This window comes from Miscanthus floridulus, chromosome 19, assembly GCF_019320115.1.
Source record: "Miscanthus floridulus cultivar M001 chromosome 19, ASM1932011v1, whole genome shotgun sequence".
Classification (NCBI taxonomy): domain Eukaryota; kingdom Viridiplantae; phylum Streptophyta; class Magnoliopsida; order Poales; family Poaceae; genus Miscanthus; species Miscanthus floridulus.
In genome coordinates this window covers 66,220,765-66,238,659 of record NC_089598.1, presented here as the reverse complement: position 1 = coordinate 66,238,659, position 17,895 = coordinate 66,220,765, and the positions used below count along the sequence as shown (strand labels likewise).

General features: G+C 44.0%; 1 protein-coding gene across 1 annotated transcript in view; it reads right to left on the bottom strand.

Annotated features, from left to right (window-relative positions):
• The window catches only part of LOC136527688 (protein SWEETIE-like), a 59,634-nt gene that overhangs the window by 18,178 nt on the left and 23,561 nt on the right, over positions 1-17,895 (bottom strand). Inside the window, 17 exon segments of the mRNA XM_066520483.1 lie at positions 125-181; positions 322-421; positions 548-597; positions 1,961-2,110; positions 3,371-3,527; positions 8,645-8,733; positions 9,795-9,899; positions 9,982-10,053; positions 10,139-10,261; positions 10,358-10,426; positions 10,965-11,058; positions 11,192-11,278; positions 14,026-14,193; positions 14,273-14,389; positions 14,757-14,863; positions 14,959-15,091; positions 15,316-15,419. Of these exon segments, the coding sequence (XP_066376580.1) occupies positions 125-181; positions 322-421; positions 548-597; positions 1,961-2,110; positions 3,371-3,527; positions 8,645-8,733; positions 9,795-9,899; positions 9,982-10,053; positions 10,139-10,261; positions 10,358-10,426; positions 10,965-11,058; positions 11,192-11,278; positions 14,026-14,193; positions 14,273-14,389; positions 14,757-14,863; positions 14,959-15,091; positions 15,316-15,419 (1,782 nt within the window).

Below are 17,895 nucleotides of genomic sequence, written 5' to 3'. Positions count from 1 at the left end.
GAACAGATATTGCTCTGAGCTTGACTTTGTAGATGTGAGCAACATAAGGCTGATAGAAACAACTGCAAGGCATTTGAACTGAAATACAATACTGAAATGAAGTATCTCGGTTTGCAGGCCTTACCGGATCCCTTTCAATCAGATGACGCAGTGTCGACACTGCTAAATACCTAAGACTTGGCTGTAGAAAAAAAACATTATATAACACTGTGAGAGGGGAGATGCTAATAAGTATTTTCTCCTACTTTAAAGAGATGATATGCAGCTCTCCTGCGTATTCGAGGGGAAAAACTAGAATTAGTAAATAGCAGCAGTATCTACCTGTCTTGAGTAAAGCGTTGGGATAAGACCTTGAACATGCAAGTGCACAGGAACAGCTTGAGGAGCAAAAAGAACAAGCTGCTGGGCAAATCTAACCGATCTGCAGATTTTGTCAAATTTCATGTAAAATATTACAGAAAATGCATTCAAGATTACTTATTAATTTGGGCCTATACTAACCAGATGCTTGTTAATAATAATATAAGTTCTTTATGTCAATACTTACTCTAAAAGCGTAGCCATTTCATTTGAGGAACTTATCTCTGCAATGACAGACTGAAATTGGAGAAAAAAAAAATTACACAAACCAGCTTCTTTAGAGACAAAAATAGTTGAAAGATTGCAGTTCATGTCTATCAAAAACAGAGAATACTCCCTCATTGTTAAGTGCTGGTCATTTTATTCTTGAATACGAGGGCTTAAGAATATGAAAATAACAACCTTTACTACCTAATACATACGATATATAATCCCCAAAACTACAGCCACTCAATGGCATAATGACATGTATTATCCAGTTACAATATGAGGGCTAGAATGCTACGCGTCAGTAATCAAGTAAAGGTAGAAGGATCCTTTCGAATAGTTTGTTGGGTCTTTTCTTTGTGGAATAGGGGTTAGAGTAAAAATCTTTGTTCATCGATACATGAAACACTGATATGGATAGAGGTACGGAGATGGAGCGACACGGCTACAAATATATATTTTACACCCCACCCCACCCCCCCCAATATAAATATATCATGTCAGAACAACATAACACAACACATTTTGGTTCAAGTTCGGAAGGCTAGAACATAGAGGGAAAAACATTCCGATTGAAAATCAGTAGCACTAGATAGCACGTCGTCAGCTTGCACACCAGATTTTGAGTTTCCACTTGTCATCTCTACGCTCTACAGCAGAACACAGGACAAGGATAAGATAAAAATCCAGAGGGAGTTCACAAGTTCAACATTGCCTGGTGGCTCCCTTTGGCTTTGGATCCTAGGGCGATGCCCACTCCCAGGGGTGAGCTCTCCAGGCGATAATGTGATCCAACAAGGGGAAGTGCGGAGCAGGAGATTAGAGGAGAGGAGGGTCATGTTGTCAGGAACTCTGAATCATTCACTCTATCAGTTTCAGCTTCAGTTTTGTCAGGCTTTAGTATTCTGGGCAAGCAGAGAAAGTCATAGTTCAGGGCTTCGGTCGATCGACTTCACTGTTAATTTCAGATTTTAAACAGTGCTTAGTGTTCCGTTGACGACTGTGGACATGGTATTTAAGACCTGGTCTGGAGTGTATAAGGGGATCTTATAGAAGAACCAAACCCTACCCATTATTAGTACCATTAGAAACCATCCTTTGGTCACACATTTAAGCTGCTGAGCCTGATGGTGTTTTACAGTGGAAGCTTTATACGGACCAGTGTTGCTGGGCTGGGCATTAAAATAAGGAGTTGCAGGCCCAGGATGAAGTGTCACACAGTATCAGCAGCATATCACGAATTAAATCTTTTACTTTTAAGCTGTATTTTTTTATACTTCTCCGAATACCCGTATTAGATCGTATGATGCTGTATCGCCGTATCCTGTCATATAGATACGGGTACATCAACCTTACTTGAGTATCAGTGATACATAGGTAAGAATAGTCTAACCTTGCAACGCGAAAAGAATGTACTACCAGGAGCAAGCTCTGGACCAAGAACAGCAACTATTGCATTGATAAGATGACCAATTCCCTGTCGAAGATCCACATATCCATTTTCTTCCAAGAGGAGAATCTCCATAGCAAGGAAAAGTGTCCCCTGTGCAACAAGATATTAAAAGCATCCATTACAAATTTGCAATCAACAATACAAGCACATGATATTGCATGCTTACCTGCACAAATAAGAAACGAAAAGTGACATCAAGAACGTAATAATAAGATAATGAGCTTTCGAATCTGTATGCTGGCAAAGCACAAAAGATGTGTGCCACTTTTAGTTTCATGGAAGGATGCCTTTGATTAAGTAGGTATCCCCCTTAGTAAAAGAATATAGAGCAACTTCCACAGATAAAAAGGAAAAAAAATAGAGCAACAATTGATATGAAATTAAGGAAAGATAAAATAGGATGACTGTCTAGCTCTTTACAGGTAGGGATGGATTCGGATCGGATTCAGACGGATATGGATTCACATACCACTATTTACCACATTTTAATTCGAATACAGATATTGTCGGATACTAATGCAAAACAGATATCTCGAATTTGAATTTGAATTCGGATATCTATTGCTTCTGAAGACATGTATTTTGTTATATCGATAGTTTTGTGTATAATAAAATCATTATGGATGAAGGAATTTAATTTGTAGCTATATAATTAAATACATATAAGATATAAGAAAATAATAGATAATATATACTAATTACTAAATTCGGATAAATAAAAATAAATCTAGAAGTATATAAATAAAATAAAATACTAATTAATATTATTAGCCATATTAAAATTAATTGAACTTTAGATTTATATGTCGTTAATAATATTTAAAATACATTATCCATAGATAACCTTTAAATAATGGTACATATCATCTGTTATATTAAAATTATTATCATTGACATGATTAATTAGTCATAATTATAAGATTTAGATGGTTTCAAAATAATTTGTACTTCGCAGATTCGGATAATATCAGATATTTCACATTTTTGTCGGATACGGATGTGCAATCAGATAGAGAATATTCTTCAAAAACAAATACGGATACATCCATTTAACATCCATATTTCAATCGAATACAGACACGGATATCCATATTTATGCTAAAACGGATACGGATATTGGATCTTTCGGATATCTGGACATCCATATCCATCCTTATTTACAGGGTAGTCACATGGGCAAGAATTTGAATAGTACCAGATCCAAAGAGAACAAAAGAATGAACAGTATACCGCTATTGTTTCCGCATGTTTATAAATGCCAAGCCATTGCAAAGCATGTATCTAGAAAACTAGTGTCTATAAAACTTATTACTCTCAAAAAAAATGTTGTAAAACTTATTTCAGGGGTACCTGAACTTGGGAGACATAAGACAAGCCAGCAGCTTCAATGGTTAAAAGAAGAGCATGCAGTGACCACAACTGCAGATTGAAATTAGAGCTTTTACTCAAATGAGATAGTGAGCTCACAGTTGGGGTAACCAGAGTAGATAATGCCATTCCTCCAGCACTGCATCCACAAAAGGTACATTACTGCAACAACCTCAATGTGCCAAACATACTCCCACCAGTACAATATATAAGCCTAGCAGTAAATGGTGGGATAAAACATTGTTTGTTATATCAAGGTATCAAACTAAAGAAAACCATACCGCTCAAGTGGAAACATTGAACTAGATAATTCACTTTGATACTAAATGAGAATAGTCATCAATCCAAACAAAACTCATTTTCATATAGATGAAAGTTTCTTTTGCTATCCATAAAAGCAATAGCAAAGACTAATAGGGAAAAAAGTAAGAAAACATAAGATTCTCCAGACTTTTAGAGATATGTAACACATGTATATCATGTGACTTGTACTCCAAGTTGTACCTTGACAATATATATGAAAGCCACCCCCACATTATCAGGTGTGAGGTGTTCCCCTAATTCTCAGTATGGTGCCGAAAACAAAGGTCTCCAGTTCAAATCCTGGCTAGCGCAATTAAATAAAATAAATGTTGCTCACTCCTATTCCACGTCAGGGAGCCTCCTTGTGAGAGGGGGGAGGGGGGAGGGGGGTTGAAGTATAAGTGAATTGCCCACCTCTCCCCATCAGCTTAAGCTTTTGGGTTGAATTGGTAGATGCATACAACTCAATACTTACTTTGTCAAGCTTAAAAATGAAACAAAGAAACTTGGTACAAATTTGTCATGTGTGTTAGATATACTCGACTCCATTCCCAAGAAAGTAGATTAGAATGTCAAGCCATGTCAACTCATAGGGTGTGTTTGGTTGAGCTGTGGCTTCTGGAAAAGCTACTGTGAGCTGTGGGATGTTGAAAAGCTGTTGTAGGTTGTGGGTTGTGGAAAAGTTGTAAGCTGTTTGGTTCAAACAAGTATAAAATTTATCTCTTATCTCTATTTTCCTTGAAACAATTGTGAAACAGCTCTCTATTTTCACCAATTCAAAAAGCAGAAAGCCAAAAGCCAAAAGTAGGGTCTAAGGTGCTTTCAAAACTGTACTACCAATACTAACCCAGGATGCAGATGTCCACCTTTGGAGGCTAGAAGCATCAGGTCATTTTTCATCAAAGTCTTCTTATCGGGCCTTTTTTAACGGTTCTATTACTTTCGAGCCTTGGCGTCGAGTTTGGAGATCATGGGCTCCAGCGAAATGCAAACTTTTCCTTTGGTTGGCAATAAGGAATAGGTGTTGGACGAGGGACAGACTCGCGAGGAGAGGACTTCCACATCCCAGTGATTGTCCATTTTGCGACCAGGAGGAGGAGAACATCCAGTATCTCCTGACCACCTGTGTGTTGGCACGGGATTTCTGGTACTGGATTCTATCCACGTTGGGACTACAAAATCGAGTACCCAACTCTCATGAAATCTCCTTCGCTGATTGGTGGTGCAAAGCTACTAAGAACCTGCCGAAGGAAAAGAAGAAGGGGCTAAACAAGGTCATTATTCTGGGGGCATGGATCCTTTGGAAGCATCGCAATGCTTGTGTCTTCGATGGAGCTCCACCGAGGATTTCTAGCCTCATGTAGGCTTTCAAAGATGAGGAGTTGTGGTGTCTCGTGGGTGCACGAGGCCTACGGACTCTCGATCTAGGTCACGGCTTGGGCTAGTTAATTCTAGTTTGCAAGGATTTTTGGTCAGGCCTCATCCTTCTGATTTTTGTTATCAGTGCAAACTTTTTGTTTCATTCAACCCCTCATGGCTCGGCCTGGAGTGAGGTGGTGGTGTTCATGTAAGGGGCCGATCCTTTTTTCCTCCCTATATACAAAGATGCGCAGCTCTCTTGCTGCATTCGAGAAAAAAAAAAGCAACTTCTGGTTTCCACCCCTTTGATTGGCTTTCTGCTTTTTGGAAGCAAAAGCAATTTCCAAAAGCCAAACCAAAAGACCCTTAGAGTATATTGGGATATCTCCAGATATGGTAGATTAGCATCATGCAACCCCAGCTTGCCTTATCTCTAAGGGGGGCCTTTTGCCCCCTAACCAATGTACTTCTATATAATCTGCTCATGAGGCTCAGCAATACAATCATCTATTCCACCAACTCTATTCCTCGTATCACGAGTTCAAGTTCCGATCTAGGGAACAAGACAACGCTTCCGCATCACGTGACCCCGAGGAGATCGATCTCCGCCAAGGGCAGCGCTCTTGTTTAGGGGCATATCCTATTGATCTGCCGCCCTCGTCGTCGTTCTAGTGTGGGTCCCAGTAGCAGATCACCTACCTCCTCGCACCACCGGCCTCCTCCATGCTGCAAGACAACGCCTCGTCCCCGCACCACTGTGGTGGCAGATAGGCTAGGGCGCGTCCCAACCATGCGCTCCGGCACCCTCCTGACAGGCCAAGACGTGTCCCGACCATGCTGCTCTAACACCGCCCTACATTATCACAGACTGGGACCTTCCCCGTGCCATGGCCAGGTAGGATCCACCAGTCAACCCGCACCGCCCGGCGTCCTGGTGGGTGCGTGTCGCCTTTGTTGTTGCTTGTATCCTAGTTTGTTTTGCCCACACGGTGGGCTGTGTGTCGCCTTTGTTGTTGCCTGTATCCCTGTTCGGTTTATCCCATCACTGATCGGGGTTGAATCGCCAACCGCCCGTCGACCTCGCATGTATCTATTCCGACATCAACATCAACAACACCAGCCTCTACCCTTCGCCCACGTGGCTAGGACGAGCACGCAATGACGCAATGCCGAGGGAACGCTTCCTAGTGTTTCTTCTCGGCTTCATCACCAAGGTTGTTAGGATCGGGATCCTAGATACGGATCGTAGGATCTTATCGTAGTATTGGGATAACTATGGAATTTTGTTTTTTAATTGTTTTAATACTTGTATATCAGAAAAAAATACATTTAGTAATTATACATAGACATTCCATAAAAAATAATAATACTAATTCCATATACCGCAAAAAACGATATTGAAGTCACTGACTGACTGACCACTCAGGTCTAATAGCGACATGTGCCCCGCTACTTAGTTCAAGTGCTACAAAGCAGGCATCAGAGAAGACTTTTTTAGTTCACCGACATCATTCTTATTTGTTCCTTCCTTCTTGCCATCTTTTCCTTGTGTTTCTTTTCCTCTCACATCTCTCCTGATGTCATCCATGGCCTGCAGTTGTTTTTTTTGAACGGGAAATACAGCAGGGGAAGCCCCCACTGTAGGAATATATTAAATAAAAACTGAAACCTGTACAAAAGATAGAGAAATAACAACAAACCAATCAGCCAGGGGGCTGAGGTAGCCACGGCGGGAAGGGAACCGCAGGCCAAAAACCAGGGAGGCCTAAGAGAGGAGATCTAAACAGAGGAGAAAGGCTACACGTTTATCATCTCTCATTCTAAAAGCCTGAAGTTTGGCCTCTTCACAGAAGAGGTTTTTCAAGAAGAGAAAGAAGGCCGGCCTCTATCGAATATGAAGTTGTTTCTCTGCTTCCAAATATGCCAGGCAGCAATGATGAAGGTCTCCATGAAGACAGGATTTTGGTGCTGCTGTTTTGATTGTATCATCATTTGAAAGAATTCACTCTGAAGGTCACCAGGATGTTGGCTCGGCTAGCATGTCGCACTCGTGCAGGTGTGGAGGACTCGTTGACAACTATGCTCAGCTAGCATGTTGTGATTGTGCGGATGTGGAGGACTCATCGCCGACTAGCACCGGAGACGCATGATATCGTAATTGTGTCGTGATTCGAGCAATACTGCCCTCTGTATCCCAATCCCACAACGACTCTATCCAAAAACGATCCACACACCAATTCGTGTCGCTCAACTCCAGTAGTATCGTAGAAGCATATGATCCTATGATATGTGTCATGATACTAACTACCATGTTCATCGTTTGTTCATCATCGCCACCACAAATGAGGACGCCTCCACCGACTTCTTCCATCATTGTCCCATCTCGCGCGTGCTCGATCCGATCAGCCCATTGTGCGCGATCCTCCTGGCTCCCGTGATGTTAGTCCAGTACTATGTGCATCCTCTCTGAACAATAGGGCCGATATTGCTATGTCGCCTCCTCAGGTCACAGCACCACTGCACTGATAGCCACCGAAGGAGACACGCCCTCACAGGCATGCCTCTGTCCATGATGGCACTCGCCGCTAGCGTCTACATCATCATCCCCAGTGCATCGACGACTGGCATACCTTGCGTCCGAACGATGACTTTGGGCACGGCTCGCCTCCAAGTAGGAGCGTCTACTCCCCCCACACTGCATCACCTTCGTCCAGCACAACCATAAAACCAGCGTCTACTCCCCCCACACTGCATCACCTTCGTCTAGCACAACCATATCACCAGTGTCGTCGTCTGTTTTCCACCTACTTCGTCTACTCCGACAACAGCAGGCTTGCCCTCACCACCTTTTACCCCCGCCGTTCTGTGCACTGCAACCGTCACCAAGGCCCTCTCTACTGTTCCCTTAGATGTTGGCGTATGGTTGGGGCTCTACCTAGTATGACACTGGTGCATGCCATCGGTCACGAGGCGTTCCCGAGCCTAGCAACCCCAGCGTATGCTTCATCCATGGCAACTTGACTATAACGACCCTTCCTCGATTGCATTGTTGTTTTCGTCTGTCCTGCATCGACTTTGGTATCACCCCCTTCATGGCGCCTCTTTTTGCGCCCATTGCTTCATGTGCGACAACCTTGACATTGGCTACGTCAACCACGGCTACTCGGCCTCGCCTCTTCTCCAGTCTCACAGTATGCACCTCCAGTTGTGACTGCCGCACGTGCGCGCGGGTATGGGTGTTTGTGTGTGTGTGTGTTGGGGGGGGGGGGGGGGGGAGGGGGGAGGTAGAGTATGGGGAGGTAGAGTATATTGTGTATTCCCTCCTGCCTTGTCTTATCTCGAAGGAAGGCTTCTTGCCCCCCAAGCAATGTACTTATATAATTTGCTCACGAGGCTCAGGAATACAATCATCTATTCCTCCTATATGAACAGTAGGACACAATTCTCAAAGTCAACAATGGAAACAGTATGTCAACAATGAATTATAAAACTGAAACAAATGGGCACGTATACACCCAACCCCATGGAGATTATTAACTGGTATTTTGAGATTCAGAATTAATACAAAGAAATATCTTCAGATACGAAACTTACCTTCGATGGATGCAACCCAGTGAAAATGCAACCGAAGTTGTATAGCCCAGATCTGTTGCTGTTACCAGCTCTCCAAGAAGAGAGCGAGCCTAGCAAACCAAAAATTACTTCCATCACTAGCAAGAAGAAACTGGGAAGTCTATCAGGGGAGAAAACAAATGTAAAGTCTGATCCAGATAAAGTATTGAGGAATAATTGTATTGATATATAAAGCGTGTAAATTACACAAGCAAAAACATACAAGGTTTGCTCAAATTAATAAATTGAGACAAGAAAGAATTTAGTGCTAGAAAACTAGATTACAATCTCGAGAATTTCTACTCTATAGAACAACAACAACAACAACAAAGCCTTTAAGTCCCAAACAAGTTGGGGTAGGCTAGAGTTGAAACCTAGCAGAAGCAATCAAGGTTCAGGCACATGAATTTCTACTCTATAGAACAAGCTAGAAAACAGAATTATAGTTTTGAGAATTTTTCACTCTACAGAACATGCACTGGTATAAAATTGCGCATAACAATGCAAATTTTAAACTTCCTTTAGTTTACTACATGTTATAGGCCATAGTTTTAAGAAGCAGAGAAAAGCGGAGGTTTAATCAGGAAACAGAAAACACACAGCCAGCACTTAGAGTCTGGTTTCTGTGTGGACCATCCCTACACTTGAACATTTGAACCATTTCGACCAGACTGAACTGCCCAGTTTCATGTAAAGGCGGTATCAGGGATAGATGCCAGGATTTGAACATTTGGTGTGTGGTGGTGGTGGTGGTGGGGGGGGGGGGGGGGGGGGAGGGGGGGGGGGATGGGGGTCAAGTCGAGAAAAGAAAATGAATTCAATACATGCACTGTCAACAAAATATATAAATTAGACATCGAAACAGCACTCAAAACATGAACTCAAACACTATGGATGCAATGTACTTAACAAAATCACTTGTTGAGAATTGAGATAGTAGTAAACCAGCAATCAAACTAGAAAACAGGCAAACAGAACATGGTTTTTTATGGAATCTTCAATCTTGAGAACAAAATTCAAAAGTAAAAGATCAATGTTGTGTATCGTACCAGAGAGATGGATATGTAAGGGAGTTAAATGTTAACACTGAAAATAATCTCAAAAAATATGAAAACAAAATAAAGGAACAAACCATCCTTGCTGTAAAGATATCATTCCCAGCTCGTGCTAATAAACCGAGACCCTCGCATGCTGCTCGCCGCTGTGCTGTAGAAATTTCAGGCTCTACTAAAATGGCCTAAAGCAACAACCATGTTAAATTTGAAGACGGGTGGTAGGAATTGAAATTATAAGCTGTCAAATATTGTGTATCGCATTACCTTGAATATGGACTGGATCATACTTAATATATCAATTGGCAATGATTGAGCACCACGTAAAGTGAGGAATTCCTGGAACATAGCATGTACAATATTATTAACTAAGGGAATAGATGATATTGTTAGAGGTCAGAATACATAAAAATGTGATAAATACCTTCAACCCTGACAATAGAGCAACACATGCATTTGTAACGAGAAACTTAAACCACAGGTACTTCTTCCCAGACTTCAGGCACTGGTCAAGATTGTTCAAGAGGCTTATCTTGACAGTGTTTTCCTGTTAATGGATGTGTTAAAATATAATTGTAGAAAACTATCCAGCAGAGGGATAATCTTCTAATAAAAACATGAGTGGATCAAGTTAAGATTGCACCTGACATGCAAATATGGAACCATAACAGAGAAGCATCTGGTTGACAAGCATTTTGCGAATTGACTCTGGCTTCATATCATATAAGAAAAAGAACCATATATTATTCAGAATCTGCACCTGACTAGCAAAAGTAACATGGAAGCATAACGATAGTTTAACTATACTAAATGGCACTAACAGTTAATCAAAATTCCAATTAACAACACAAAGATGGTGCAAGTTGGAATAATACAATATCTATGAAAATGAAAAATATTCCTAGGGCTCGCTTGTCATCGTAAGAGAGGATGTTGTTTTCTAACCACCATACTTCTTTGCAGTATTAGCAAGTCAATTTTGGCTTACTATGCTCTTGCAAGAAAAATGCAGTTAAGAAAATAATACTGTTCTTTTTCAGAATGGTACTGTACTCCCATTTCGCGATTCTGAAGGGGGTTTGAAGTGCAATTTAGAGAAGGGAAAACTTATGAGGAAAAAACCTTACATGCACAACAACAGTCTTAGTCACTAAGGCTAAATAGCTTGTTCTAGAACCCGTTCACGGTAGTTCAGAATTGGCCAGGGGTGAGGGTACTGCTTCTCGGGCTAAATATAAGAAGACAGCTACCTGAGGGAAGTTGCTGATTTCATCATCCCACACACACGGTAGAAACCCGTCAGCACCACCATCAAAAGCACGTAATTCATCCTCAAATGAATCCCTGTAGCCAAAACTCCATCAAAAAATACAAAAGAAGTCCAGAGAATTTTTGTATTGTTTTCCTTCTTAATCTAATGACAGGCAGCTCTCCTGCTGGTTAGAGAAAAACAAAATAAATCATATTTGACAAATACCTTCCAGGTATCCATGGGCCCAGCGAAGCATCTCTCTTATCCAACAAAAACTTCAAGCATGAGCTTTCTTCCCATCCAGAAGGATCACTAATTACATCGACCATCATTTTAAGTACACAGAAGAAAAGGCAGATAATACAACATTCCAGAGTGGGATGAGGAAGTTATAGTAGCTGGAAATTTCTAAAGATTAAACTCATGAAAAAGTTGCACTCATGAAAAAGATCTATCAAAAGAAGCAATCATGCAGATTGGTAATTCAAACACAAAGATGCAATTAGTAAGCGTGCAAGTGCAATACAACTAATCACAATTTTACATGCATATTAAGTACGAAGGAAGGAGAGAAGGACATTTATAGAATGGCTAGGGTTCGTGAGAGAAAAACAAGGGACTTCAACCAAGTTAAGTGCATTAAGGATAAAAGGGAGCATCTCTTGGTGAAGGGGGATGAGATCCGACATCGATGGCAAGACTATTTTGACAAATTGTTCAACGGTGAGAATATGGACACAACCTTTCAGTTTGATAACTCTTTTGATGACACTAATAGACGCTTTGTGCGGAGAATCCAAGAATCTGAGGTCAGAGAGGCGTTGAAAAGGATGAAAGGAGGTAAGGCGATGGGACCGGATGGTATCCCAATCGAGGTGTGGAGATGCCTTGGGGACATAGCTATAGTATGGCAAGCCTATTGATGAAGATGTTAGCCATAGAATCAAAGCAGGGAGGATGAAGTGGCGCCAAGCATCTGGTGTCCTATGTGACAAAAGGGTACCATAGAAGCTAAAAGGCAAGTTTTATAGGACGACGATTAGACCTGCTATGTTGTATGGTGCAGAATGTTAGACTACGAAAAGACGACATGTTCAACAGATAAGTGTCGCGGAAATGCGTATGTTGCGTTGGATTTGCGGTCATACAAGAAGGGATCGAGTTCGGAACGATGATATATGTGGTAGATTAGGGGTAGCACCAATTGAAAAATAGCTTGTCCAACACCGGTTTAGATGGTTTGGACATGTCCAACGGAGACCTCCAGAGACACCGGTGCGTAGTGGAATCCTAAGCCAGGGTAGTAACGTGAAGAGAGGCAGAGGAAGACCGAAGTTGACTTTGGTAGAGGCAATAAAAGGAGACTTGAAATGATGGAATATACCCAAAGACTTAGCCTTAGATAGGAGTGCTTGGAAAACAGTTATTCACGTGCCTAAACCTTGATTGCTTCTGCTGGATTTCAACTCTAGCCTACCCCAACTTGTTTGGGACTTAAAGGCTTTGTTGTTGTTGTTGTATTAAGTTTGTGAATAGATACAACTTACATGCAATTCCATCAAATATGATAGTAATCATGCTTGTCATTAGATATATGTGTACTGGGTAGTAATTTATCCACTGTACACGGGTTTCTTTGCATATATTGACACTTCTTGTACATTGCGCTGGAATACAAGTGAGCTACTGCTAACAGTTGTTAAGGCAGTAATTGTGAGATGCAGCACCTGGGCACAACCTAGATGCCCAACCTATGTGACAGACGCCAGAGCGACGCCATAGAGGGAAATCCATACTGCTGCAGCTGCACCTGTACAAGGGATATCAGACACATAATTGGCTGCTGCTGTGCATGACTGCATGCTGGCTGTAGTGCCAAAGCGAGCCTCCTTGCATTATGAGCCTTGCCATCAGCCCACCTGGCCCAAGGCATTCGAGCAAACAGGTAAACCTAAAGCCTGGAGCTTCCTAGAGCCACACAGAATGACAAGTCAGCTCCACCACCAATGCTTGCAGTTCAACAAATTGAGTGATACGTCACCACTACTTTTTCGAAAATCCCACCCATTCTCCCGCAGTTCCGCATCCCGCACCTCCTTACTTCCCTCCCAGTGCCACCTGGCCTCCTTCCAGCATTGCCCAGTGCAGGTCAACACATCATGTAGTGATCCAGCAGATATGCCGGCAAAAACCCACGCTTCAGCAAAGGCCTGGCCTTCAGCAGCAACAGGGATGGGGATTGCGAGTTTGCGAAAGCAGCTTTGTGGCCCTTTTACTCTCGTTGGCCACAGCATCACCCTTGAATGTCTGGATGAAGAACCATGCTAGTGATCATGTGCAGTGTGTTATAAAACTGTGTGATGCATTCTAAAACATTTTCAAATAGGTTTTAACATTCAATCATCTTGGCATTTTAGAGGGCAAGCAAATCTCAAATATTATGTCTTGTTCATCAAAATCATCAATGAAAGTTACACCAGCAACACACGAGTGATTTATGCATAGCCTGCTAGCACCACTAGAAGTTTACCACATCCTCGTGTAAGTAGATAGCATGTCACACAGGCAGGAGTTTGGTTTACAGCCTGGTGCCCTTTGGTGGTTCTTTTGTAGTTGCAAGTGCACTTTCTTGTGTGTACCAATGCCAGTGGTTGAATGAAATTTCAAAATTTTATGCTTCCTTCAGTAAGAAAACTAGGATCTTGCTATTTCAGCAAGAGTTTCCTCATATAATATTGGCAATCATTCTTAATGATGTCAAGTTTTAACTAAAAGTCCAGGTTTCACAAATTTGTAATCATGTCATCAATGGACCTAACTACAGTTTCTGAGTAGTAGGCAGACTCAAAAGTAACAAGACTAGGCATCTGGATTGCACAAAAACAAGTTCAGTGGCCTAGACTATAGAATTGTTTTCAAAGTAATCACAAGAGGGTTTCGAAATTTATTGACGGTAAAAAGGTGTAGTATTCAATATATTTAATAATTTCAACAAGTCAAAGCATAATATTGTGTCAAGTCTAAAGACAATAGCAGTGCAATCAAAGAGGTGCACAAACCTGAATGGACTTGAGCATAGCTGAAGCATCTGCTGGTGCTCGGTTTTATATACCACTGGATTCGAAAGGGACTGATATGCCATCAATGTTCTAGTTGTGAGTAGGTCCAGCGCAGACCTTACATTGGGCACTTGCTTAGATCTCAACGAAGATATGAGGGATAGAGCTCTGAACGATATAGTTTCCGAATTAAGCACCATAAATGATACACATCAGAATGGAAATGCATCAGTAAATGTTTACGCACCCGCCGAGGTAGGCCAGTACAGGATTAAGCAAGATTCCACCATCAGCAGTTGTGATAATTGGATAAACAAAACTTCTTATGAAGGCAGTAAGCGCCTCAATTGCAACTGACAGAACCCTGCAGCAGATATATATATATATATATATATATATATATATATATATATATATATATATATAGTGAATACCATCAATTGGACGAAAACTAAAATTGTTGGAATGAGCCATATATGATGCTGTCCAATGCAATTTTGTCTTGTGTGATCATTCTATTTGCCTTGTGCAACTGCCTAATGTTTAAGCTGATTATGTACTATAGGGGTAAAACAAAGTAGCATCAAGGAACTAGATCATTAGTATGGGCATCCAAGAAGATAAAAAATGATATTGCTCAAGAAAAAAATGAGGGCTAATACCCTATGAATTAGTAGAGCAAAAACATACAATGGTGCTCGTGCAGTCCGCATGCACTCAATAAAACTCACCGCAATTCTGATGCCCAATCCTGTATATGACGAAGGTAAGATTCAGGATTTCCAGTAAAAGGACCAGCCCATAGCAAAAGAACATCAAACACCTGGTCTTCCAGCTCCTGCATACATGGTCATGTATAATAGAAAGACCCATCACTCCCATCGCTATCAAATATCTATACCTATTTTACATATTACAAAGTATCCCTAATACCTCTTTTGGGATGGATGCTAGAAGAGAAGCTAATAGCAACCAACCGGTTTCACGCTCTGCAATAGCAGCCACTGGATTTCGACTGAAACCATTCAGCATTTTTTTGGATAATTCAAGTACAGACTTGGGCAGCCTGCATAATATTCAACATGCAAAATGAGCCAGGAGTACATGATTCTGGGATATAATATTTGGCCAAACATATATTTTCGAGTACGTGCAAATTCTATCTTTGACTGGTTCTGCTAGGCTGCCAGCATCATTTTAATAAATTTTCCAAAAAAATGCTGAAATGTTTAAAATTTATTAATAGGGATAAACAACAAGGAAAGCATGTTGAAGTATAGTGAGGCGAACCTCGTAGGATAACCAAGAAGCAACTTTGGCGATATTGCAACAAGAGCAGCTAACACAGTGGCCTGTCCATGTAGAGAGTCGAGCTCAAGGTTCAAACTTTTGCCCTGTTATTACAACCAAATTTATCAAGCAGGTAAAGGTTAAAGCAAACTGTATGAAAAATGTTATAGTAAATACAGAAAGAAGAGGGCAAACAATTGATATGAAAGATTAACTAAAGCCATTGACAATACCACCAATTAAGCACTGAACAACATGCTACACAGCTAGTGCCAGTTCATCCACATAGGAATTGTAAGTACAGAACTAGGCCAATGAACTTTTGCAATGACCTCCAACGGAGTAACCTGAGAGCAAGACAACAGTAAAAAAAGGGCGTACCCAGTGCAGAGAGCTCCCGCTCTGTGCGGGGTCTGGGGAAGGGTGTCAATGGCAAGCCTTACCCTCGCCTGTGCAATGCGAGGAGACCGCGACTCGAACCCGGGACCTTCCGGTCACAGGCGGTAAGACTCTACCGCTTGCACCAGGCCCGCCCTTCAACAGTCCAAGGAGAAAATTGGAAGTTTGCCCTCATGGCAGGTAGGCTTCGCCAGAATGCCATCAAAGTTGTAGGCTTCGCCCAAATACCCTTATGAAATGAGTCTCTGAAATGCCATTTTGATATTTCAGCACTCTTAATCTTAATTAATTATTTTCATCCAAATAAATTAGAATGTCATTTTTGCCCTTGTGATTTTACCTTCATCCCCGTCTCTCACATGTCCGTGTCATTCATCTCGTTCGGTATGGAACTTGGGGCCGGTTAGGGCCTTGGGGCGGACAGAACTTGGTCCAGGTCGCGATCCAATCGATCCTCCTCTTCCTCCGCCGCCGCGCCGCCATCTCCGACACCCGCAAACCCGAGCCCCACCATGGCCGAGCCCACCCTCGCTGAAGTCATGGAGATGCTCAAGACCATAACCACGAAGATGAACACCATGGAGTCCGACATGGCCGCCATGAAGGACAAGTCCGAGTCGTACTCCGGCGGGGGCGACGACCGCCGCCACGACGACGCGCGCGGTCAGGACTTCCACCCCAAGCACAAGAAGTGGGACTTTCCCCGCTACGATGGCACGACCGATCCGATGCTCTTCGTCAACAAATGCGAAGCCTACTTCCGCCAGCACCGCACCACCGTGGACGAGCGCGTGCCCATGGCGTCGTACCATCTGGATGACGTCGCGCAATTGTGGTTCACCCAGCTGCAAACCGATGAGGGCACGCCGAACTGGAGCCACTTCAAGGATCTCCTCAACCTCCGGTTCGGGCCCCCTCTTCGATCCGCGCCCATGTTCGAGCTCTCCGAGTGCCGGCGCACGGGCACCAGTGGAGGAATACTCCAACCGCTTCCAGGCTCTCCTTCCTCGCGCAGGCCGGCTCGAGGAGACGCAACGCGTCCAGCTCTACACCGGGGGCCTCCTCCCACCGCTCAGCCACGCCGTCCGACTCCACGACCCGAAAAATCTCGCCGAAGCCATGAGCCTCGCCCGCCAAGTGGAGCTGATGGAGAGCGAACGGCCGGCACCACAACCACCACGGGCGGCTCCGCGCGGCCTTCCCCCACCCGCGGCCAGGGCGGCTCTACCGGCGCCGCCGCCTATACTGGCGCTCCCGGCACCTCCGGCGGCTGCACAGCAGGGTCGCGCTGAGGGAGGCCAACGACGCCTCACTCCCGATGAGATGGCGGAACGGCGCCGCCAAGGTTTGTGCTTCAATTGTAATGAGAAGTACTCACGTGGTCATAATAGGTTCTGTCGCCGCCTCTTCTTCCTGGACGGGGTGGAGATCGACGACCCCGACTGCGACGCTGCTGCCGCGGCAAACGACGGGGCGAAGGAGGCCCCCGTCTTCTCCCTTCATGCCGTGGCGGGCGTGACCGTGGGTGCCCCCATCCTGCTTCGGGTCACCCTAGGCGCCACGACGCTCATCGCCCTGGTGGACACGGGGTCCACGCACAACTTTATCGGAGAGGCGGCTGCGCACCGCACTGGGCTCGCCATCATACCCCGCCCGCGGCTCACTGCCACGGTCGCTAATGGTGAGAAGGTGGCGTGCCCTGGCGTCCTTCGGCAGGCGGTTATCTCCATTGAGGGCATGACGTTCGACGTCGACCTTTACGTCATGCCCCTCGCCGGCTACGACATGGTGCTGGGCACCCAGTGGATGGCAGCCCTAGGGCGCATCGCCTGGGACGTCACCTCCCACACGCTGTCCTTCCACCACGACGGGCGCCCTGTCTGTTGGTCCGGCGTGGCATGCCCGGTGGCGCCCACAGTACACGCCGCGACCACCGGCGAGTCCCTGTTGGAGGGCCTGCTGGACTCGTTCGGGGATGTCTTCGCTGCCCCGACGGGTCTGCCTCCACCGCGCGGCCGTGACCACCCGATCAGTTCTCAAGCCAGGCGCGACACCGGTGGCGGTCCGTCCGTATCGTTACCCGGCGGCCCACAAGGATGAACTGGAGCGCCAATGTGCGGCCATGATCGAGCAAGGGATCGTTCGCCGCAGCACGTCGGCGTTCTCATCGCCGGTCCTCCT